Source organism: Rhinolophus sinicus, chromosome 8 (genome assembly GCF_057876585.1).
Source record: "Rhinolophus sinicus isolate RSI-liver-muscle chromosome 8, RSI-T2T, whole genome shotgun sequence".
Classification (NCBI taxonomy): Eukaryota; Metazoa; Chordata; class Mammalia; order Chiroptera; family Rhinolophidae; genus Rhinolophus; species Rhinolophus sinicus.
In genome coordinates, this window is record NC_142508.1 from 4,937,250 (window position 1) to 4,963,405 (window position 26,156).

Below are 26,156 nucleotides of genomic sequence, written 5' to 3' on the forward strand. Positions count from 1 at the left end.
TTGGCTGCAGCAAATAATGTGCTTAACAGATCTGTTCTTACTGGCCATCATCATTATCATCAGCAAACACTTACAGAGCACCTGATGTGGGCTGGGAGCTTTTCATCTCGCTCAGAAGACAGGGTGTATTTATAACAAAGACAGATTACAATACAGTGCAGTAAGTGCCAAACAAATGACATTGAAAATAAGTGCAGCAGGAGTATAAAATAGAAGTCATTGAAAGGAGGTGAGACTTGATCTGGGTCTAGAATGAAAGGCAGGTATTAGACCAGAGAGGGAGATGGAGCTTTTCCAGGTAAGGGATCGCGGTGGGCAGGATCAGAGACGTCCACAGAGCACTGGGGGAATAATGACTTCCTTGCAGGTAAAGAGCAGGCACTGAATAGGTGGCAATGTCGATGAAATTAGTGGACTCTGGATAATAATAGCCTCTAACACGTAGATGTAGTGTAGTGTGTTACACTTATTAACTCATTGGATTTTCACAACACTGCTATGAGGGAGACAATATTTTACAGATGAGGAAACTGAGGCATGAACTGGCTCACTGATTACCCAAGATGTCACAACCCACCAATGCTGAAGCAGAATTCAAACCCAGACATTCTGATTCTATACTTGGAGCTCTAAGTTGTGAGGCTGGTGGGTCTCAGTGGGAAGGCTGCAGGACTCGGGGTCTATTCTGTTGTTACTGGGAAGGGGGGAGGCACTACTGATTGTATGATAGTGGTGCTGGGTATAAAAGAAGACCTACTCTGGCTGTGCTGGGCAGGTTACGGTGGGAGCGACTGGAAGCAGAGAGATGGATTGGGACAGAGCATCCTGGAGGACACACTGAGGGTATTGCTGTCCCATGAAGGAGTAATGGGATCCCAGGAGCATGGCTTCCCCTCAAACCTCAGCAGAGCTGCAGGAGGCAAGGGCCTCTGGAGACACTGGGTTGGTGGCCTTCCAAACACAACCTCACTCACGTCACCATGTGCCATTCAAATAATTTTCTATGTGTACCCAACATGAACAATGGCGGGAAGCCCTGAATTAGAAGACGTTTGCAGGACAGTAGCAGTGGGGAAGAGAAGAAAGGGACATGCTTGAAGGACATGAGAAGCATAGAGCCCACAGGACCTGTCTGCCTGGATGGCCCACAAGAGGTGAAAGGATGGAACATTCAGGGATGATGCCAGGCTTGTGAATGCAGGAGTCTGAGAGGTGGTGGCACCGTCAGAGCTGGGGAGGACCTGCTTCTGGGGAACAGCGATGACAACACAGCTTTCAGTATGTTAAGTATGACAGGTGCCAGGGCATTTAGTTAAGACTTTCTAGTTTTGTTTTTTTTTTCTGATATTTTGGAATAGTCCTTATTGATCTTTTTTCCCCTGAATGACTTCCTCAAAAATTGTTTTAGCTGAATTGGGCTAATATTAATAATTCTTGGTTCCCATGGAAGAAAACCTTGATCTTTCCGAGGCTCCGACCTGGAAGAGCTAAGAAGGCTGCAGAGCCTTAATCATCGAGGAGTGAGACAAAGGGTGAGGGAGCCCCCATGTTGTCAGCTCTACCAGCTCTCTGGGGAATGAGTTAGAGAGATCCACCAAAAACATTTTCATCTGTTAAAAAGTGATCTTCTTAAAACTTTCAGTGTTTTAGAACTCAATGCATATTTGGAGATGAAGAAGGTCCTGGATATTACAAGTGTAAATATACTCCTGCTTTAAGCAAACTTTATGTCCGGGATATAGTTTATGATTGTAAAATTCTAAGAGGGGTTAGGAATGAAAATGTTTCTGATTTTCGATTTCTTTTGAAAGTTCCTACGCTCTGCAGGAACCTACTGATACATGATCATAAATCAGGATAATTCATTGATTTAGAGAAAATTAATTTGAACACTGCAAAACTCATCTCTATTTAGTACAGTAGTGAATGTATTTATTTGATAGGAACAAAAAAAATCATCATTATACATATGAAGTTGTCTCATATTCTTGTACTATGGTTCTTGTGAAGAACTCAACCTGCCCCAACAACATTACTGCCTTAAAGCACTCAACCGACAAGTTGCTTTCCTGGGTCTCAGAGAGGGAAATGGGGTTCCGAGATGTTGGATGGCTTGCTTAGCATCCCATGGGGAGTAAGGGACAAGTCAAGAATGAGGCAGGCTCTTACTAGCATATTCTATCCACCCAGCATCAAGTGGCCAATCTCCCTGTCCTTACCAGTGGGTTTGACGAGGACCGCCAGGAAGTCTGAGCTGAGAGAACTGACGTAGAGCAGAATGCAGGGCGGCTTCATGGTGCTGAAGCTGAACTGGATCTCCTCGCGGGCCAGGTCCAGTGGGGAGCTCTGCTGCTCGGGCGAGTTCTCCCATCTGCTGCCTGATTCTTTGCCACTGGTCCCGGCCGACTGGAAGTTATACCGTAGCCACATCCCCTCTTCAAAAAACGCACCGACATCTATTGAAAAAAACAAAAAAAAAACAAAAACAAAAAAAAGAAAATTGAATCATGAGAAGTCTGATGCTGATACCACCACCAACCTCAACTTGGGTAGACTGTTAGTTTTGGAGTGGCTTCGAAGGCAGCTTGCAGAGAACAGACTCTGAGTCCAGGAAGGAGATCAGACTGGGTAAATGTCCGTGCAGATGGATGTTGTTTCATCAACAAGAATACGTTACCAAAAACAAACAAAGAAAAAAAACAACCAAACAAAAACCACGTAGCAATATGGCAATCTGTAAACTTAAACTATAATAGTAAAATTAAGAAAAGTAAATCATACCAGAAAAAAAATGCCATGTTTAGTACTCAGACCAAATAACTAATTTAGGTTGAAGAGATACGCTGAAATACAGGCAGTGTTATAACATAAACCACCAACTCAAGGAGCTCCCGGGCGTCCTCTTTGAGATGGTTTTGCTTGGGACATTCATGCTAGAAAGCCCTTGGCAAAGTCCTGGGAGGGTTGTGTCTAGTGTTCAAATATCATGAGACAGGAAGTTAGATAGAACTGGCTTCAAATTTGGCGCTGCCGTGAATTTGTTATGTGGTCTTAGGGGCAGTTACTTAACCAAGTTCTTAGGCCTCAGTAGTTTAGCTGAGCAAGGGAGCTAATAATAGTGCAAATTACAAAATAAAATGGAAAGTACTTAGCACATAATAAATAGTACCTATTATTATTAAGAAATTAGAAGAAAGGTCACTCACTGTTCATCAGTCTTTTCCTTTCGCCTAATCAGTGCTAATGGGTTTTTAATCATTTCCTGCCAGACAAGCTCCTGCTGTAGTTTTGCCCACTGTTTGTTTCTGAATATTCTAAAATCACCTCCTTCTCACTGTGAAAGGCTGAGGTACCTTTCAAGATTTGTTTGGTCTTCACAGTGACTGTTTCACTGCCCTCTGCACACGCTGTTCTGAAAGCATTTCTCGAAGTTCTTTCCCCACGCAACCCGCTATTCTCATCCCACTAAATGAACACAGTGCAGAATATACTTGGTGAGCCACAGCTTCACATAATAAAGCACAGGAGGGCCACATTTTAAAGGGGTTCTTTCATCTGGGAGCTCTGAAGTATGTTCTCGTTCTCGAAGACGCCCAGCACAGAGTCAGGACAGTGCAGTGACCCAGGGTTGGATTCAGATCCCGGGGGAATCTCGGCCTTGACACTAACTTGGGTCCGTGGCTTGAAACTCTCTGAGCCTCAGTTTCCTTCTCTGAAAAATGGGGCCTCACAGGTTGTTGTGAGGATGAAATAGCCCATGTAGCACACTTAGCCTAGAGCCTGGGGTACGTGAGAAGCATTCAATAAAAATCAGTTAGCTATGTTACAAACACAGGTTACCATGTTCTATTGCGGGCCACAGATGCCACCACACACAGGCAATACTCCAGTGAGTCACTCTGGCACTGACACAGAGCCTGCCATGCTCTGCTTCTCATTGAGTTGGTGACAGGAGCTCATTAACTACAGGCTCTCAGTTATGGGCAGTCCTATTTTCCTCCTGACCCCCCTCAAACAAGGGCTTTGGCAAGTGTGTGTGTGTGTGTGTGTGTGTGTGTGTGTGTGTGTATGGGAGGGTGTTATCCAAATGGCAGGGGGTACTGCTGGCATTTAGTGGGCGTGGGCAGGACCACTCAAGGTCCTGTCACGTGTGGGACTGTCTTATACAATGGAAATTGTCCTGCTCAAAACTGGCCAGTGTCCTTTTTGGGAAACATATAATCAAACACATACTTAACCCATACCAGTCACAGGACATACTGGAATGTAAAGATGCATCAAGTGTGTCACGGCCCTTGAGAAGCCCTCTGTCCAGCAGTGGGTCTGGGAGGAAACACATCAACAACCCGGATACATGGTGAGTGTGTTACGAATGTGGGGTGAGTGTTAAATGCGGTTTTCTCGGCGGGCGATGTGCTAAGAACCCCGTCCTGCTGCCTGAAGACCCTGAGCTGGCTGTCCCACTTTCTGCATCTGTCGAGGGCCGGCGGCGTGCCAGGCAGGATGCGGGCAGCGGAGGTTAGAATCTGCTCTCTCACGGAGCTCTGATCTACAGGAGGATTTGGAATAACAGCCATGGTTATAAGGCAGAGTGGTCAGTAAGGATCAGGTGTATACAGGTGGGAACCTGGTCACCAGGGGCCCCAGGAAGACTTCCTGGGCAAAAAGACATTGGAGCCAGGACCCACGGAGGCAGCGGCGGGCTGCTACGTACAGACGGAGAGGAAGCAGAGCAGCCTTCTAGCGGAGCAGGCAGCATGCAGAAACACTTCCACACGCCTAACAGGCTCCCCAGCTGATGCTTGAGACCCTGGGAGGCAAGGCTGAGGTAAGACGGTGTACCTGGGGGGCAGGTGGCTGGGTGGGCCTGCCGGGGGGAGACACTACACGTTTCTCAACTAAACTGGTCACGGTCAGGAAGGGACACTCAGAAAGCTCAGGATTTTAGATAAACAAACCAAAAATATGCTACGGAGAACACTTTTGGTGTCTTTTAGAGTCGTCGTTAAATGTGAGCTTTGGAGGAAGGGTTCTATCATGCTTAAAGTGTTATTCTGAAACCACATCGTAAACCAACAGTTAAACCAGGGCCTAGCCGTGCTGTGACCCTTTTAAGGTTCAAAGTAGCAGATTGAAGCTGTCATTTCTTTGTTTCAGGTTGTTTTCAGGAAATGCCAAATCAGAGTATTGTAATTTAGGAAAGTAATATACTTCCATCCTTTCTGAATGAATAACTAAAATAATACTAATTGCACAAACCCCAAATAACATAATTTCCTTCATTACGTGGTCAAAAAGTATTGATTTAGAAAACTTGATTTAAGGTTTTTATACAAATATGGGTTAGCTTAAGTTTCATGATATTCATTTTTTGGATAGAACGTGATACATTTTAGGCCTACTTATTCTAAGATGTATTATGACTACATTCCAAGATGTGCCATGAAAGGGATTTGTTGAATTATATCATGTTTCTCAAAATTTTAAAATACATTCTGCCATCTGTAGACTTAGCCTCATGAAGGTGACAGGAACCTTGAAGCAGGCAAGTAATCTTATCTTAGTATTTCCTGGTCCTCCAAAAGGATCCTATGTAAACTACTCCTGACTGGGGAAAATAAGTTTGGAGATGTTCAAAATAAAATCTACAAACCGTACATCCCAGAATAATCCCATAAAGATATTTCCCCCCTTCTCTACCCAAATCCCTGATGATTACAGCGGAAAAACACACCCACAGCTGGCACTCACCCCCGTGATTAAATTGCTTCTCATCTCTTTCTCCTCCAAGTTCAATAATTTTATTCCTTTTGCCTTCTCGCATACGATATCTTTTGCAACCTATATATTTTAAATCTACATGATTCTTTTTGTTCTCTAACGTCCCCAGGAGGACCCAGAATTCAAAGTCCCCAACTCCCAAAGGGGTTCTTTGCCGAAAGTTTATTTTAAAGTCAGGAACTTGCAATTTGGAAATATTTCCCCGTAGAAACAATGCTTTAAATGATGGTTACTTTGCCAGGAGAGTCTACAAACGCTGAATTGCTCTGGATGGGTAATAAAAGATAATTGAAGAGTGCCACTGTGTATTAGTAATTAAAACAGAAAGAGCAACGACAACAAAAAAATGTTAAGGTTTATTTTGAATGTGAGAACTCCAGGGAACTCTGTCCCCACAAGTATTTCATGGCACTTATCCAGTGGTATGCTGGTGTGTGTGTGTGTGTGTGTGTGTGTGTGTGTGTGTGTGTGTGTGTGGTGCTGGTAAATGTTGAACAGCTGGCTCTCCAGTGGGTAAAAACCCTGATTTGAAGTGTTTGCTTATTCCCATGGTGTAAAAACTCCCAGCTTGCCTGACTTCACGCTGCCAACATATCACTAAATATGGAGTTGAGAAGAGACGGTCACAGTTGATCTCCAGTCTGTGTGAACTGCCTCTACTCCCTTAGCCACTGACCCAGTCATTCAAGCCAATCACATTCCTGGAGTCCCCACTTTGGAGGCTGTCTCGGTCAGCTCAGGCTGCTGTAACAAAGTACTGTAACTGAACAACAGAAATGTGTTTCTCACAGTTCTGTTGGCTGTAAGTCCATGATCAGACTGGCAGCTGATTTTGTTACCAGTGAGGGCTCTCTGTCTGGCCTGCAGATGGTCGTCTTCTTGCTATGTGCTCACAAGGCAGAGATATACTGAGAGAGAGAGAGAGAAAGAGAGAGAGAGAGAGAGAGAGAGAGAGAGAGAGAGAGAGAGCGAGCGAGCTATCTCTGTGGTCTCTTCTTCTCAGGGCACTGATCTCATCATGAGGGCCCCATCCTCATGACTTTCCCTAAAGCTAATTACCTCTAAAAGCCTCATCTCTAAATAGCATTGTATTGGGGGATGGGGCTTCAACATATAAAGTCTGGGGAAGCTACATTCTGTCCACAATAAAAGGCTTCCCTCTTTTTACCTTCTGCTGTAAATAAATGATATTTGTTTGCTCCTTTCTGCCTTCCAAAGCTTTCTTCTACCCTGCTCCAGCTACTCTAGACCCTGAAAGCTCTGTATAGCTTCTACAACTTCTAGCAGGAACTGCGGGGGAGCAGACGCCGTACTGGCAGAAGCGCAGGCCTCAGCTCCAGCCCAGGGTCATTCAACGCTTTCATGGCTTAATTCCACTGCCCGGAAAAATCACTGTCATTAACTGCCTTTTTAATTTATCATCTAGCAACAATGTGAAGTGAATTCTGTGGAGTTCTGTTTCTCCTGACCTTGGACATCCCCCCTCTGTGTGCAGCCTGATTCTGCGTTAGGCCCTTCCAGGGCCATCTGGGAGGCCCAGCTCTGTTTACACGTGTTTCCCATTGTACTCCCAAGATCCTGCTGTTCTGAAGTGCAACGTTTCTCTCCTGGCCTTACATTGGCAAAATCTACTTTTTCTCCCCAAGTACACCACTCTGAATTTCCCTCCTGAATTTTTCATTCTGTTTGTTTGGTGTTTCCTGCAATGCACTATAATCGCTTTGGACTAACGACACTGGACCCAGGATGGGTTAAGGTTCACCTCTGCTTGTTCTGTGGCCCCAGGTGAATACATATCTATAGTAACCACTTTCTCACTATTCTCTCTAAAGGCCAGGTTACTTCCAGGTCAGTCTCTATGTAATAAACGTCAAGTGTCTGAATCTGTACAAAGGAGAAAAAACACCAAAGAAAACTCTCTTACGTTTAGCCTGAGTGGCATGTGCTGCCCGTGAGGCACACATGTAACGTATATTACTTTAAACATTAATAAGCTGCGCGGCCTATGAGTTGACTGGGCAGGAGCCAGGGGCCCTTCTCTCTTGGAGTGTTAGAGCCCACAGCACTGAACACCTTTGCTCAAACCTGAAACAGGAAGATAGTTTGCATCCAGAATTCCAGGGTCATACTCCTGACACTGTGTCAACACACGTTACTGGAATATATGCTGGTCACCAGGTTAGAATGCTTCAGCAAGGGCAAGTGAGATGAGGCCTCCACTACAGCAAACTTCATCTGAGACACAGACGAAGGGGTACATGTGCAGGGAGGGATCAAAAGATGTGAGGTTTCGTCCTGGCTTTGCCGCCAACTAGACCCTGGGCAGGCAAGTCATTCAATTGCTTTTGGGCTTTAAGTCATTTGCATTTTAAAGAAACGCTTCCCTGAACTTACATCTCCCTCTGGCTAGCAGCCAGTCTTTTCATATATTCTTTAAAATATTTATTAAGTGCCTTCTATAAGCCATGAAGCTATTAGAGATTTAACAGGGAGTAAATGATATTTAAGTAATCACTGAAGTAGATATCACAAATGATATTTAAGTAATCGATGAGATTTACTTGAACTGGACGTAGAGAGTGCAACCTAGGAAGGGAAAACAGCATGTGCCACGTCCCTGAGGAAGGGCGGGATGCTGAAGACCAACGCAGGTAAGTCCCAGATGGCTACCATTCAGGGGAGAGTGGCAGGAAGCGAGGCTCGTAGAGAGAAAGCGAGTGGCATTTTGAGGATTCTGGTCTTTGTATAGAAAGTAATGGGTAACTATAAAGGGTTTTCAGCAGAGATGATATAATCTGATTTGCAGTTTTAAAAGATCATTCTGGCTGCAGTTTGGCGACTTGATTGGAGGGAGAGGAGAGGGGATATAGGTAGACCTTTGAAGAGGCTGTTGTAATGGGACTGAGTAACCATGACTATGGTTTGGACCATTCATCGGTCCTACAAATCCACTGGCCTAGTAGTCAGAATAAAGAGGCCTTTAAGGGGTAAACTGGACAGAACGTGAGGATAGCGAGGGAGGCGAAGCAAAGGTGAAGGAGAAGACGCCTGTATTTCTGCACGGGTGTAGGTGATGTTAGTGATAACGGGAACACAGAGATGGTCCTGGTGGGGTGGGGATGTGCACAGGACCATGAGTTCAGCTTTGAACTGATACAGTTTGAGGTGCCTTTGAGTCAGGGAAGCAGATGAGTGTTTCAACATACAGAGGAGAGGTCTGGGCTCGAAGTCTACATTTTAGAGTTATTATTATAGATGGTGTTTAACACCACAAGCCTGGGTGAGATGCCTGAAGAGAGAAGAACCAGAGGCTGAAGGCTGATCTCTGAGGAAGCCAACATTTTAAAGATGGGTCCGGGGACATGAACTTACAAAGGAGAGACTCAGCTGAAGGAAGGAGAGAGATTTGAAGACCGTCGAGAACACGTGGTATTAGTGATGCCAAGGACAGAGGATTTTTCAAGGAGGAGGAACTGGTCAAGGTTAGAATTCTGTCCAGGGACCCAGTTACATTTTCCTCCAGAGGGAACATTATGGAATCCCTCTAGTCTCTGCATTTTCACTTCTTCAGTGGCTGTGCTGGCTTCCATTCATGAAGTCGCGTGGCTGTCACTGAGATCACCATGACCTTCCTAATCCCCAAACTGAAAGGACAATTTCTGTTCCTACTGGGCTGACTGAACACTTTGAACCGTTCAAAATTCTTTTTGCTTTTCCTTTGACCTCTTCTGATGTTCCTTCTGGGTCCTCTTTGCTGGCTCTTCTTCCTCGGTATCGTGAAAATATTGGTGCGCTGAGGCTTCTGCCCTCTAACTCTCAGCCCACACCTGGGGAACGAACGCCCAATCTTGTCCCCCACCACCTGCCACCTCCTACAAGGGAGCTCCACCTAGCTCTTTCTTGGGAAACTCAAACTCAAGACATGCGAAACCAAATTCATCGTCACGTGCAACTCTGTTCCTCTCCCCGACTTTTCTGCTTTGACAAATGACACCCCATCCACCTGTCACTCAAAAGCAGAAAGGCAGAAGTCACCCTGAGCTCCCTATTTCCACGCCCCGGAACTGTCTCTGAATCTGTTCTCTCCTCTGTCATGCCTCTGGTTCAGTCACTGAGGTCTCATTTTGACAGCTGCAATTACATCATAAAATGTGTCCTCTGACGGGTCTCTTACTGACAATCTTTCAGAGTGACCTTCCTTATATACAAGTCTAAGTGTGTTGCTCTTAAACTTAAATTTCATCCTCTTTCTTAAGATTTGGGATGTCATTAGGGTGGGGAGAAGTCACTGGATACATTTTAGAGAATCTGTAAATCTTATAACATTTCAGGCAAGAGTACGTGTGTATGCATTTTTCTGGGGAGAGGGTAAATAGTTTTCATGAGATTTCATGATGCCACCCCCAAAAGATTAAGGAAAAACAACAATTAATTCACTCCACAATGATGATTGAGACACTCAGTGTAGTTAGGCGCCATGCTAGACGCCAACTCGGCTTCCAGAATGACCCGATTACCCCATTGTCTGGACCTGCTCCTTTCTCCGCTTCTCCCAGTCTCTGCATGTGGTCCAGCCTGACGGCCTCGCTTTGCCGATCACATCCTGCTTCCTTCTCCTCTATGTCTCCCTGCCCTTCAGGTGGGTTCTTTCCTCACTCTTCCATCTCCTCCGAGTGCCACAGAAGGTGTAAAGAGCTCCTCCTCGAGCTCCCTCATAGCTCTTTGTTATAACTTTCCTCTACCAAGTGTCACCTTATTTGCTTTTGATACTGTAAACAATCCTTGGAATCCTACCACCTGCCAGGCCCATGCTGAGAACAAAAGCAAACCGATGAGGGCTTTTTCCCTAAAGGACTTCACTGTGGATTGGGACATGGAGTGAAACACATTACAGAATAAAGAATGAGATCTAGAATGGCCGAGTGTGCAGAAGAAAACAGCAGGAAGGAAGAAAACCTGGCTCTTTCTGTGGGTGGTGTGTGAGAATGTCTGCATTACTTCATGAAGAAGGTGACCATGCGTTGGGTGCCACCAACAGACGACGTAGCTGCCAGATGGACAAGGGGGGCAAGGAAGGGTGCTCCAAGCACGGAAACAGCGTGAACAAAGGAGCAGAAGAGTGAACCGGCGTGGGCTGAAGGAAATTACGGCAGAGCTTCGAACCTCTGCCATGCTTTGAGAAAATATGTCTGAGGCTCAGTTTTGGAAGTTTTGATTTAATTGGTCTCGACAAAGGCCTGCCTGTTGTATATTTCAGCATTTTCACAGACTGTTCTAACGTGCAACCAGACCTGAGCGTGTGCTCGGGGTCTCTGGGTGTACCTTGATGTTAGATGTGGGGTGACCTGTGGCAGGAGATGCTGCTGGAAAAGAAGGCAGGATGGAGGCTGTAAAGGTTTGGAATCACTTATTTTAAACATTTTTAGAAGATACTTTGAAATAATTTTAAACTTATGGAAAATTTGCAAGATTAACACAAAGAACTCCCATATCCACCATGTCCAGATTCCCTAACTTTTAACATTTCACCACATTTCTGTGTGTGTATTATACACACATATAATATATACACATAAAGACTAATTCCTGGACTATTTCAAAGCAAAACTGAAGTGAAGAAACCAACCTTAATATAATACTATTGTCCCATCATGGCCCCATTTCTGGAAAAAATATATAAACAGACACAAATAATTTTGGAAAACCATTTTGAGGATCAATCTATCTATCCATCTACCTACCCATCATTCCATCCATCCATCCATCCATCCATCCATCCATCCATCCATCCATCCATCCATCCATCCATCCATCTGCCTTATCTATCTATCTATCTATCTATCTATCTATCTATCTATCTATCTATCTATCTATCTATCTATCTATCTATCTATCTCCACGTAGGAAGTTTTTTGCAAATAAGCAGGAAACAGAGGGGCCCACAACCAACTCTTTCATACTCGGAAGGGGAGTGAAGAGAAAGGAAGGCATGTGATGGGGTGAGGAAGTTGGAAGCTGAATGACTGACTTATGCAACTGGCAGCTCACTAGCACACGAGCTTTCGAGGATGAGAACTTTGCCTTGTAACCTCCGCCAGTTGTCTTTAGCGGACATATCGCACTGCATAGTAGTTTTAACATGGGTTGACTATCACAGCTGGAGTTTCACTTATCAAAAAGCAAGTGGATTCATGTAGACAATTCTGATGGTCACATAAACACAGAGTGATTTAAAGAAGCTCACCTAGGGTTGCTCTCCTGTGTGGGTCATAGATGTATGAAGTATTAGAAGCTAATGATGTCCCACCTCATGCCACTCTAGAACTTGGTTATATCCCATTAAAGCTATCCGAGGCCCCCCAGGGTTTTTAGACGTTGAGTAGAAAGGTCACACTATGCCTCCTGGGAAAAAAGTAGGCTCATTGAAAACTATGTGTGATGCTATATGGAGTCCAAAAATGGACAGGGCAAGAGCCACTGGGCTCCACCCCAGGCCAGGTGCTGTCTTCCCGCTGAGTCTGCATATTCTGGCACTGACTGCCTTCCTGGTTTGGCAATGACCCTCCCTGGCTTTGTTTTGCATTGGTTATCACTTGTATCTGTGAAAACTAGACTTAAACACTCATTCTTCTATGACATAAATTCAAAGTATAGTAATTCCATACACTTTCTCACACTAAACGACAATTGGTAGTGTATATATATATATATATATGTATATATAACCAATTATGGTTTACTGAAGACTACTGGTTCCCTGAGGGCAAACACTATATTTTATTTGATTTTCTATCTCTAGAGTCCAGCACAACTCTTGGCACCTATTAGGTACTACTGAATTCTCACTTGTTGAATAATGAATTAATGGTATTACAGACCAGTTAGGCCATCTTCATACTTTTTGCAGAGTTATATCCCTCACCACCTTCCCTCTCCCAGAAGAAAATCAAAGAATGGGCAGTATGTTTCTATCACGATCTATAATTTTTGAAGATGGTTTCTTCAAAGAAGATAAAAGAAGGGGTAAAAAGTAAAGATTCACTGCGAAGAAATCAGGAAGAAATAGTCATTGATCAGAGCACTTTGGAAAAAAATAAGTTCTGGATTATGAATTATCCAGAGTTCCTGAAAATGAGGTTGTCATTAAAAAGTTATTATACTTTGTCTGCCCTTTGGTGGAAGGAGAAAAGGAGAATGGAAGTAAAAATCAGAAGAGGAAAAAAGGAAAAAGAAGAAAGAGTGCATTTAGGTCAGTCTTCATTGCATTTTCACATGTGACCTTGAAGATGAAATCTTTGTTCTACCACCATGGTGAGAGCCCTCTGGAAATCTTTATAGATGTGCCTGTAATTTGCCTGGGGAAATTAACATTGTGGGGTACTTGCCAGATCCGCTTCCTTCTACCTTAATGGAAACAATATTTTTAAATGGGGAGACAGCTTCAATTATAAAGCTGACAACTAAAACTTTACTTTAATATTTTTCCCTCTATAAGAAGCTCCTTCCCTTTATAGATTCTCTTTTTGTACCACATCTGTGGAAAAAGAATAGATGTCTTCAGTGTTGTGTAAAATAAATGTATTCTTACATGAAATAAAAATAAAAGGCTTTCTGTGTGGGTCTATAGCGCTCTCTCTCTCTCTCCATATACATAAAATCAAGCTCAAAATGGTTTTCCAGAAAGAGTGTGTGTATGGGTGTAGTATGTATGCAAATGTGTGCCTATATTTTCCCCCAGAAAATATGTGAGAGTTCTCTCTCTCTCTCTCTCTCTCTCTCTCTCTCTCTCTCTCTCTCTCTCTCTCTCTCTCTCTCTCTCTCTGGAACACCTCAAAATAAATGGTTTTGCAGAAAGCGTTTGTTGCTTAGTGACATGCTGAACCCGAGTTTGCCCGAGTTTGCTCACTGAGCTATCCTTTGACACGAGGGTAACTGCAAAAGCAGCTCCCAGGGGCGGGCGAGAGGCCAGCGTGCAAAGGACTGCATGACACATGAAATGCTGCTTCCAGTTCAGGATTCTGCAAAAGGCTCTATGCCAGTTTCAGCACCCAGGCCAATCATTCAAAGAAACACGGTCTGAAGGCACTGGTTTCTGGCATTTAAGGCTCTGATCTTGTGTTTAACGTAAAGGACCCTAGCTCCCGAAGCGAGGTTGTCCCTGTTCCAACTGATTCATTTGCTTTGGCTGCTTGTAACATTCTCCTCCAGAAACAGAGCTCAACAGACACACACATCAAATTTCTAAACTGTACTATTGTCCTGCCGGTTGCCATTTCTTTTGTTCCAGAGTTTGGGGAAGGTGTAATCATGTCTTTCTACTTTCTCATTTTTCAATGGTGCAAAGTGTGAAGAAGTGTCTGCACACACACCCCTGTTCTAAGGGGGCCAGTGATTAGAAAGCGTGATTACCGTGGACACTGAGTTGAAATGCATGCTGCCTGCCCAGCCCCAACTTCATTCTGAGCGGAATGGACCCCCTGGAGATGGGTAGGCAGCCCTGTTGCATACAAACCAGCTTCAGCTTAACTGGGTTGTCTCCTGAGAACTACGGAAACCAACTATGTGAGTCTTCTCATGTCTATGAAAAAGAAAGGAAACCTTTGAAGACAAAGTGGTTTAATGAATTCAGTCAGAAAGTTAAAAAAAGAAAAAGTGAGTTTTTGTGTTGGACCATAGAAGCACTGAGACAAAATGGTGCAAAGATAAAATTTAAATTTTGAGACTGATGAGCGTTATTAGAGAATGGTTATGAAGCCATCAGGTGGAAAGACTTAGGGTCAGACCTACGCAGCAAGATAAAGCAAACCGTCAGGAATAAAACAGTTTCACTGGAGCACTAAAGTGTTCTAAGACTTGTGGCCATCTCTCCTTTTTCGTGCCGTCTCAGCAAAGATCCCCATTCCTCCCCTTCAGTCATGACATTCAATGATGGCACGTGGCCACCCCCGACTGACCATCAAACGTACTCTTTCCAAATGACATTTTGCTTGTTAGTTATTTTTGCACTTATATTGGAATGAAATGTGACATTCAGAGAGTTTATTTCCAGTCCATTGAAAGAAGCATTACCTAAAGAAAACTCAGGAGTCGTGAGGGAGGTGATGAATTTCCGCCCCTCTCTTAATGGTGGGGAGGCGGGCTGTCACTGCTTACACAACTCTCATTGGCTGAGTCAGGTGCCTCTCACGCTCTCTAGAGTGCAGTGCCAGTGTGACAGGAACTATGTCAGTCAGCCTTACCGTACCGTCAGGCACATGTTATTCAGTTTTCACAGATGAGGGGATGGAGACTCAGAGGAGGTAACCCACTTGCTTATGGTCACACATACAGCAAGTTGTGACTATTAACTATTATGTTGGGCCTCCTTTCAATACTTTCTATTCATACCTTGCTGGGAAGATATAAAAAGCAACTGAGCAGCAATTTTCTTAAAAATAAAAATAAAAAAAGACTGGCGAACATGGTAGGTGTGTTCTGAAGGTTTGGCAGATGGGGGGCTAGGGTTCCTTTGTAAGAGGCGTCTTTGAAGTGTCTACATCTACATTCCCACATGCCCAACAGGAACAGAGAGTGCCACATTTGTAATTTTAAATTCTCTGGCAGCCACGTTAAAAAAGAAAAAAAAATACTAGGGAATTAATTTAACTAACATATTCTATTTTATTTAGTCTACCCCAAATATTATCATTTCAACATGTAATTGATATAGAAATGATTGAGACATTTTACACCGATTGTTTTCCCCCCAAAGTCTTCAAAATACCCTGCGTATTTTATGCTTATGGTACATCTCAGTTTGAACGGGCCCCATTTCAAGGGATCAGTAGCCACACATAGCCATCAGTGGCCTCCATACAGGACAGCACAGCTCTAGCAAACAAAAAAGGAAAAAATAAAAGCATCTGCCAAGGTCAGCTATTTCTGCCAGCCTCTGAAAAGGTGGTGTCTATATGTTAGAACCATCCTGGAAGGCTTTTACCCACACAGATGCCTACTTTCTGTCCCAAACTATTAAATTAGACTTTCTGGGAATGACCTTTGGACATGCAAAAGTGACAAAGGACTTGAAAGCTCACATTTCGTGTTTCAGCCTCTTAGAGGTTAAAAAAAAATTATGAACTTGTTTAAAATATGCCTTCTACATATCTCTACCAGGAGTCTGGGGAGATGACACAGGGAAGATTCTGGAATTGAGGATCCTAGCCATTTCTTGCCATTCGACAATTGAGTAGTAGCTTAGACAACTGTTTCTTGTTTTGAGTTTTTCTGGGTAAGTGATGCAATAGAAAGAGGCGATAACTTAGCCAGAGTAATCATTTCATAATGTATGTCATGTCAGGTCATGTCATGCTTCTGCTCAAAACCCCCTGGAAAGGACCCCTGGAGAGGAGCAGAAGCCGTGCTCTTACCATGACCCACTGCACTCTGTGCAATCTGGGCCTCTTCTCCCCATTCCCGACCCCAATATCTCCCTCACCTTGTTTACCTCTATTCTTCCCATCGGTGTTCACCCTACTCAGTCCTCAATAGTCTACTGTGTTCTCTGAGCACCCACATCAGACCAATTTCCAGATGGGGCTTAGATATCAATATTTTTAAGACGTTATGCCTGCTGGGGGGTAGGGGAGGGTGGGCGTGGAGAAACACATCTCCAGGGCAGTGTGTGGACTGCAGGGCCCTGGGCCATCCTCCTAAATAGGCTTTCTCTCAACCGAGCTTCTGCGAAGAATTAAGCAGTAGTAAATTCAGGTCACACTTTCTAACTAGCACCTGAGCGCTAATACCCTATGGAGCTTTCAGCGTCTGCTAAGACGAGCGCAGGACTGGAATATTCTCATGTCAGCCCAGCTGCCTAACAAGGACATGTCTGAAAAGACCCCGGCGTGTTAATGTAGAGGTGGGCCCAGGGAGAATCCGCCAGTAAGAACAAAATATACTCAAGACACGAGTATGGTATGCTACGCGTGGTGGGGCACTTATGGTGGCAGGCCTCGCAGTCCTACAGCAGAATGCGGTTAATTTCGCACAGATTTTAAAGGGGCTGCAGCACATACTACTGCTGAAACCATTAGAAATCTCAATACGTTACCTGGAGAAGGGGTCCCTTTCCAGCACAGAAGGTCATTCATAATCTACATTAGATACCTGAGCATTTAAAACCTTGATGAAACACTTTCACAGATTATTTCACTTCTTCGATAATTTCACATCGCCAAACCTATCACCTCAAAGAGAAATTGCAAGGACTTGCCATCCCCAACTTGAGGTTTCAAAGGAAGAGAAAACAGTATGAAACCTGCCACCCTAGGGATGGTAGCTTTGAGCAGAAGGCAACAGCCTTGGTTGCTACGGGCTTGGCCTGGATCTCTTGGGTCACCCCCTTTGCAACCCACCCACCATCAGTCTAATCGGCACACTTGATATGGTTCCCTGAATGTGGAAGTCAAGAGTCTCATTTTACAGTTTCTGTCAGGTTGAGATTTGTGCAGAAAAAGGATAAGGTGGGTTCGGGCTCCAGTGGCTCCAGCTGGAAATAACCCTCTAGCCTGCCCAGACCTCCAGGGAAAACTAAGGTGATGCCCACACAAATGGAACTTGAAGAACTAATCTTTGCTGTGCAGGACGGAGGGGAACCTTTGAGAGGTGACTGATGGGGAGCCTAGGTTTAAATCAGCTTTGCGGGGGAGATGTGTAAGCTGCTCTGCTAAGCGCCTCCTCTTTGCCTTCATTTTGGTTCTGGCTTCAGCAATGTGACAATAATCAACTGATGGGATACGAGGAGCTGTCAGAGAGCTCAAGCCCATCTGGATCACGGAAACGCTTTCATTTCATTTCATTTCATTTCCCCTTTCGTATGTGTGTACTATTGCTATGATCGGAAAAATAAATCTTTGCCCTGAACGAGACACGTTCTGTCACCGGCAGTAGGTTAGATTGTTTGAATTCCAACTTATTCTGTACATTGGCTGTTGTGTTGCTGTGAAAAATGTTAAAAAGAATGGATTGACATTTTTGGCTTTGTTTCTAGGATTTAAAAGAATTGTTCTAAAGAGAATTTTTCTTGTTGGGTGACCTTTTTTGTGTATTGCGTCAGACTTTTTAAAGGCTCTTTGTCTTGTTTCTGTTTTAATATATAGTTTTAGGATTACACAATACATCAAAGGTCTTACATTGCATTTTTTTCAAGGAATCATCCATGTGTGGATAAATAATCTCAAACAATTAGAGAGTCATTATAGGAAAACCGGGTTCTACATCAAGAAATTCTGATAAACTTCAAAATAAAACAGTCGTGTGTGTGTGTGTGTGTGTGTGTGTGTGTGTGTGTATGGTGTATATTATAACACATACATGCATGCCTGGATTTTTAATATAAACACAATCATACTTTATATGTCTGCCTTTTTAAGCTTAATGATGTAATATGGATAGTTTCCTGCATGAGTAAATATATCTATCTCATTCTTTCTAATGGCTATGTACCATAATTAAATTGTAATTCCTCTACGGATGGATATATAATTTTCCTCTACATTTCATTATCAAAGGTTTTGTTATGACTATTCTTGTGAGTATATATTTCTATAACACTATTATTTCTCTAGGATAGATTCCTTGAGTATAATTACTGGGTCAAATAGAATATACATAGGTTCCATTTGGATAGATTATCTAATTGACCTCCAAAAGTTGTTTTCTGCACAGTCTTCTCACGACTGTTAGTGTCAATTAGAATCTCCATTCCACCCACTCTGGGACATCAGCTAATGGAACTTTTGAACTCGGAAGTTGATTTCATTCTTAATGAATAGGACCTGTGCAGGCTCTCGGCAGCATTTTTGAGTGGCCCTTTCTCAGCGACCCATCAGCCTTGCCAGACTTTTCTTTTGAATTCTTCGTTCTCCAGTAATTAAAGAAGTGCAAACTAAATGATAACCATTTTTTTTGCTATTAGTTTTGCAACGATGAAGTAAACAAAAAGACACTGCTGGCTGCGTCCTGAGAAGTGGCCCTTCTCACGTACGGCATGTACCGCGGCACTGCATTTCAAGGAATCAAGGCTGGCTCCACACATGAAAAGCCATCAACATTTAAACCCTCTAACTCCACCTCGCCACACGTGGCAGTCCATCCCAAGTAAATGATGTAAAATACTGAAATGCCATTTACGAAAACATTTATGGTGGCATTATTTACAGTAAAAAATTGGAAACAATTTCAAGAGCAGAAACAGAAATTGCCATTTCCCTACTGTGAGATACTTAGGTTAAATAAATTTTGGTAAATCCACTGGATGGAATATTAAGTAGTCTTTTTAAATGATGGGTATGAAGACCAAGTGGTTTCAAGGAGAAATGTTTATGCTATATATGCTAATACTATGTACGGAATGATACATAGTAATTATAATAGCATAAATTGATTTTCGGAATTTGGAATACATTTTCCTACAGTACAATATTCTAACGTAGGTCAATAACTAAAGATTATTTATTGGGTAATGTAACTAAATTATAGTACTAATACAATTAGCCTGGATTCTCGATCTTAGTGGCAAGGGGAACTGCTGGAAGAAGAGAGGATAAGTTTCCCCTCTCTTTCCTGGTGCAGGGCTGGCCTCACGCAGACCATGAAAGAAGGAGGGTAGCGTAGACTGCCTCCCCACTCCGAACATGCCCCTCCCAGCCTCTTCTAAAGCTCCTCCACTCTCTGTCCCCTCGGAAGTCACAGTAATCATCTCCTGAAAACTTGTCCAACGCCTTCTTTACTCCTAAATTACACCTGGCTCCATAAGGACTCAACCCCAATCACTCAATCCACATTCAGTTGGCCGCTCTCCTCCTAGACCCACTCCTGCTAATTCCAGTGGTGCTGGTAGAATCTCAGGCCACGGGAAAGAAAGTAAACAACTAGGAAATCATTTTGGATGGAGCGTGGCTAGCTTCCAAGTGCATTCCTTAAACTATTCCTACTCTTTCACATTTTCTTCCTTCTGAACTCACAGATTCTCTAATAGTATAATTTAAAAAATGTCAGTTATTCCATGCAAAGTAATGGTAGTGAGCAGCTTTGGTAGTGTGTGCAGTGTGTGTGCGTGTTTGTGTGGCATGCGTGCACGCTGGGGTGAGGGTGAGGTTGGTAATAGGAAGGGGAGAAGCTGGGCAGGGCAGATATTTGCTTGTATGGTTTGTTTTTATAAAAAGGGAGGCTACTACTATGATCTTGCTGTTTGTGTCCCCCCCAAATTCACATGTTGGAATCCTGACCCCCAAAGTGGTAGTGTCAGGATGTGGGGCCTTTGGCAGGTGATTAGGTCACTACAGGGGTCTCTCAAGTCCATGAGGGTGGAGCCCCCATGCGTGGGACAAGTGCCCTTATAAGAGAGACCCCACAGAGCTTCCCAGCTCCCTCTGCTGTGTGAGGATACAGTCTGTGGCCAGAAGAGAACCCTCACCCGAAAATGCTGGCGCCCTAATCTGGGACTCCCAGCCTCCAGAACTGTGAGAAATAAGTGTCTGTTGTTTAGAAGCCACCACAAAATATCTGTGATATTTTGTTATAGAAGCTTGACTGGACTAAGACACCCACCCAGGATTCTAATCTGTTTGCTGTCTGTGTCTTGCTGGCTTGTGAACTCTTTGACTCTTGTCTAGAGGATAAATATTTCATTTGTGCCTAGTTTTTACAGTACACCTCGGCCAGAGGAAAGAAAGTTCATGCTGCGATCAGGGCATTACTGTGCAGGGGGAATGAAGATCCTTGGGCTGCACCAAAGCCAGGAGCTCACAGCTGTGGAATCCAGCCACTGTGCAACAACGTGAGGGACGCGGAAGCTGACCAACGGTGTCTGCCCTCCTAGCTCCTCGTAAAAGTGGACCTAGAGATTTACTTCGGTAATGGCCATGTTTTGTTTGGGTGTTTGAGTTTCCGTCATCAGAGGAGCCTGACTTACAGCGCCGTCTCTGGACCAGCGCAGAGACAGCGCAATCCTTCAGCAGCCATCCATCAGTAATTCAAAGCACGAGTCTCATCAATGAGAAAAATGCACAGGGCAGGGCCTGTCTTTACCCAGCAGATCACCTTCTTTGTTAGAAAGTGGTCTACAGGGGTCTCTCAAGTCAGAAGAATTTATGTGGGTGGACTCCCCACGTCCCTTGTTTCATTCCTCACTTTATATATTTGGAGAGAAAGGTCTTCTGCGCTATTAACACAAAACCATCGTTGTGGTATATGCGTGATGCCGTAAAAATACAAAGAAATATCTTGTTAGCTGAGACCTGTAAGGTCCAATTCAACTTTGTCTCTCTCTCTCTCCCCCTCCCTCCCTCCCTCCCTCCCTCCGTGTGTGTGTGTGTGTGTGTGTGTGTGTGTGTGTGTGTGTTTTCCCAGCCACGGCTGGTGGGGCATAAATCAAAAAAGAGTGAAACTGGTCTAAATCCTAAAATATTGTGTCCACTATTAATTTTCCAAAGCAACGTAATTTTGTAATTTCACAAGCAAACCAACATTTCCTGTAAAGATGAACTGCATGATTCCAGGGATGATTTTTCAAGATTGGGATGTGTTTGAAACGCTGTCTCTAGGTTTTAACAACCTGCCTTTCAGCGGCTTTCACTCCTGTCACGCTGAGGGCCACAGGCCTCCTCGACTCTTCAGACTTGAGGGTCACGCGTCACAAATGTTTCTAAAGGGCCTTCTCCCCCGTCAGACGCCGTCCCCCAGAATGAGAGGCAGCCGGTTCCTCGCGGCCACACGACACTGAGCAGCTCTGCTGTCAGCGCCGTCAGTTGGTCGCGCACCCAGGTTTCTGTCCGCACTTGGTCGCGCTGTCCCGTCACAGTGCAGCTGGGCCATCGCCACGTCATCCTCGTCGCATTTATCCGGCCTCCCTCATCGTCAAGCGCCTTCTCCCCGCACAGCAGGCTTTCGGTGACTGTCCCCACAGTTCCCTCGACGTCTGGCCAGTGGATATGAGTAAATTATTAAATATCAAGCCCCGTGGGCTGACTTCATTTCTGCAGAACGCAGACGTGAGGTGTCCCCGCCAGGAATTGAACGCGACTGAGCCTCTTTGCCTGCAGAGCGTGAAGATGAGAAGCCGCCTCGTGCTCAGCGCGCTCATCGCTTGGGAGCGTGAGGAGGAGTCAAGCTGAGCACATGTCACGTGCAGTGACGCACCATACGCACCGCGTGCCCAGCCGCACGCGCACACGCAGATCCCGCACGTCACAGGCCGCGGGAGGGGCCGCGCAGGGAGCTCAGAGCGCCCCGATCATTTCGCTCCCCGTAGGGCTGGGTCTTAACCGGAGAGAAAAAGGAAAAGACCTGTTTATTGAACTCAACCACTATTACAATCGATTGGGATCAATAAAGGAAAAAAAAAACATATGTGACTGAGGTCAAAGCCAGGTTGATGCACAAAACGGGCAGATTAAGAACTTTCGAGAGGCCTGATCATTTAAGAAAGTAAATTTCCTGTCGCCCGGAAGGTTTACAAGGAGCCCAACTGCTAAGGCCGGAGCTTCCGGCAGAGAAAGGCTGTGGGTGGAGGCAGCTCTTTAATGACCTGTCGACGTGATGACGTCCCTAGACGTGAGGACGTCCCTAGACGTGAGGACGTCCCTAGACGTGAGGACGTCACTAGACGTGATGACGTCATGTAGACGTGAGGACGTGATGACGTGCTCAAGGGCACTGTGGACCCTGGTGAATGGATGTGCTTGCTGGGGAGCCCAAGATGTGGGTAATTTCAAAGCAAAACCCTCTGGACAATTTATTAGACTGATTCCTTTTAGGTTCGTTCATGAAAGAAAAAAAAAAGCAGAGTTTCAGCTGAAATCCTGGAGCTAATATGTGGGAAATGATGATAGAGTGTCAGTTTTGTACACTGCACATTAGTTAGAGTTGGGATTATTGCTGAAGAATATGAGGGATAAAAACATTTCACAAAACACTCCACTAAAACACGCAAAGGGGGGGAAAAAAGTCAGTTGCATCCAAAAAAGGTCCAAACCCTGGTGGGTATCAGGAAATGGCATCACCCTGAGAAAATGTTACTTCTCTTACATCCAAAGCAAGTCCACAAATCTTGTCCTCTGTTATTAATCTAGTGTTTTATACAGGGCTTGCTTTCACTCCCTGATTTTTAAATCCCTTCCTCTGGGAAAGTTAATTGACTAGGTTTTACTTTTCCCAAAGAAACCCCAGGCCTGATTTTACCACCACAAATGTCTATAATGTGGTCACCGGAACTTGCCGGCTGTCTCTGCAGTTTGAATTTTTGAAATCAAGTCAAAAGTATTTTGTTTCATCCATAAGTGTGTATGGACTTCTGTTCATACATATTTCCTTTTCTTTTTTTTTTCCAGGTTTTAATCAGATTATCATCCTATGTTTCCATGATATTTTTAAGTTGCATCCTAGGATCTGAAGATTCAGAAATATATTAAAAGAGAAGGAATATTATCCCTTCTTGAATAACACGCTCAGAGGAAAAGGAATGCTATTCTTGTCCCTTTGGGGCTTCATCCAAACCTAAGAAGCCTCCTGTTCCAGCTGGAAATGGGGAAAAAAAAAAAAAAAAAAAAGCCTGGGAGAAGCATCTCTGCTGCTGGTGGGAAACTCGCCTCCAAGCTGGAATCAAGGCTGGGTCCAGAGAGCTGAGAAAAAATGGCCATTGTCACCAACACCTTAACTAGTTTCATATAGCGATGAAGTTCTAAGAGGCAGAACTCCAGTATTTTTCTTCTTTCTCTCTCTCACTTGTTTGTAACATTTTAAAATTAATTTTCCCTAAAAGACTTCAAACCTGCTCTAAAAGGGTGGCTTATGGATTTACGCTGACCCCTGTGCCAGACCCGGAACCATGGAGCAGCGAATTTGTGCAGTCTTCAGAGCGCTTTGGACAAACCGCCTCCAGGAGGCAAGATGGGGAATTCTCTGTCCTTTAGAGGTCTACCTTGGACTTGAGTCTGAGGTCTCCTTCTAGCAAAACAGAGTCCTGAAGTCTTCCAATGCTTTCCTGTGTCCTGATGGGCTTTGTATTAGGAAGGGATGCAGCAGGTGCTAAGGTGACCCAAGCTGGCTGTTGACAAGGACGGATATTATGTGCCTGAAATGGCACGGCTGGGCAGGACCCCTGGGAGGCAGTGACTGGTGTCTCCAATTAATGTCTTCTGAAAAATATGTATATTCTTCAGTCCATTATGGTTTAGATATTGGAGACGACCTTTTCACCTTCAGAATATTATTGCTGGGACCATAATGAAGTAGAGTTGACATTTTTTAATACTGCCGTTGCTCCTAAGTAGCAAAGTGGCAGTCCAGTACTCAGGGGTAATTGAAGTGATGCCAGCTGGGCATCTGACATTTAAAGCTTTTAGAGAAGGATTAAAGACTGACATGATTTAAAGTAAAAACAAAAACGCACATACAAAAGAGAAGGGGTGTTGAGATTGAAAGTGACATCTGCTGTTTGATGGATGTGTGCCAGGTTCTCTATTGGGAAATTAGTTCCCATTATTCCAAGGGAGTCTCACGGTGGAATTAAGGAGTAGGTATTAAATATTTCTGAGCAGGAGGCCAAATGGAGTTAAGCAATTTGCTCCAGGTTACACAACCCGCAAGTGAGGAAGTTGGACTCAAACCCACATCTATTTCCCTCGTCCATTTTCTGTGCAGGGACTTGAATTGGCCTTACACAGTGTCTCCTACCACATTAATAATACAGAGCATAAAATGGTGGTGACTGTCACGATGCTCGTAGGGAGTGTGGAGACCTCGCTGGGCCACAGGAGGGTGGTGTGCATATGGACGGCGATAAATGGTGGGAACAATTGAACCATCCACTCACCACTCGTACTCACTCTACAGTCCTCTGACCTTGGACTTTCTAAACGTGGCCTTTATCTGAAAGCAAACAAATGAATGTTTGCGAAGAAAACAGAACTTCCTAAACTCAGAAAATGGTTTCGGAGTTTTGAAAGATGTGTATTTCTCAACTGCAATTCTGGTTCGGCAGATGGACATGAACATTTTTGTAGGAAAAAAATGTGCAGACAAGTGAATTAGAATATGTTTTTGTGCCTCTTGATGAACTTTCAAAAACTTGGCTTAGGGAAGGGACCATAATGAGGAACTGTTTTCAGCAGCCGGGATGACAGGGAACTCACATCTACTTCTTTCGCGAACTCTAGATGTTCCTGATTTTGCCTCTACAAACCATGGAAATGTTTCCAAAATTTCAGTGCAGTCAGACTCAAATACACATTCAAGGTTCTCAGGCACATTAGGTACTCAGTGAATGTTTGTTAAATAAATCAATAGAGGAATACAGTTCACACCTAAATGTAGCAGAGGGAGAGAGAGACATATTTTGTGTAGAGTGGGCCATTTGCCACCATTCCCCTGGATGACTAATCCACACAGGGGAGAGACCGGGCTGGTATGTCCCCTTGCTATGTCTGGTCCCATGCCTGTCCTGCTGTGAACTCTCACATGGCTGAGTGTGACACGAGTGTTGCAAGTTTTTTATTTTCATAAACGGCCCCACCAAGGCAGACCTTCCAAAGCCCATCTGAAGGGGGATTGCTTTGGAGGCTTGTGAAAAAAATGGGCACTCTATTTCAAGAGGAAGTTAGAGGTGAGACATCATTGAGTAGAGATTAGAGAATGTAGCAAAGAAGGAAATGAAAATAAATACTGGTAATTTCAGTACCAGTGCGTCTCCTAAAAATAATCACAGTGAATATCTTGGTGTGTTTTCTCACAGATTGCTTCCCGTGCCTGTGTGTGCCTGTGTGTGCGCACGTGTGTGTGTTTGATTTTATATAAACAAATCAGGCTGTGCATGATGTGTACGGACCTGCTTTATTCACGTAACAGACTATCGTGAACACTAATTCCACCCCCGAAAGCACAGACCTGTGCCATTCAAGGAAGGCCCACCACGGACTTCCGCCAGCTCATTCTTTGGGGAGTGACCGTGGCCGCTCTTCCTGGAGGCTGAGGTGTTGGCTGCAGTCCCACTGTGACGATGTCACAGGAAGTGCTGTGCTAACAGCAGGCTGCCTGGGAGGCGAGACCCAGACAGAGGGGGCACCTGGCTGGAGGCCTCAGAGGGCAGGTCCCCTGTCTGTGTACAAGCTTGCCTGGAAGGTCATGACTCCTCTCAACCAGCAACAACTGTCATTGTCCCCAAGTCACAAAGATCCTTGTCCAGACTCGGAAGGATGCCCACAATACTTTCCAAATACGTTTTGCAGGTTTCAATTTTACTCTTTTTGGCTCGAGCCAATAACTGAGTCAAATGCTAAACAGATATTAAGGGAATATTTCGGTGTCTTTTGTGTAAACCCTTTGAGATAAGGTCAAAG

The 26,156-nt window shown here is 44.3% G+C and overlaps 1 protein-coding gene across 1 annotated transcript in view; it reads right to left on the reverse strand.

The window, feature by feature from the left end:
- Positions 1-26,156, reverse strand: part of CNTNAP2 (contactin associated protein 2) — a 1,494,727-nt gene that overhangs the window by 119,246 nt on the left and 1,349,325 nt on the right. Inside the window, exon 19 of the mRNA XM_088799852.1 lies at positions 2,220-2,456. Coding sequence (XP_088655978.1) covers positions 2,220-2,456 — 237 coding nt within the window. The remainder of the gene's footprint in view (positions 1-2,219; positions 2,457-26,156) is intronic.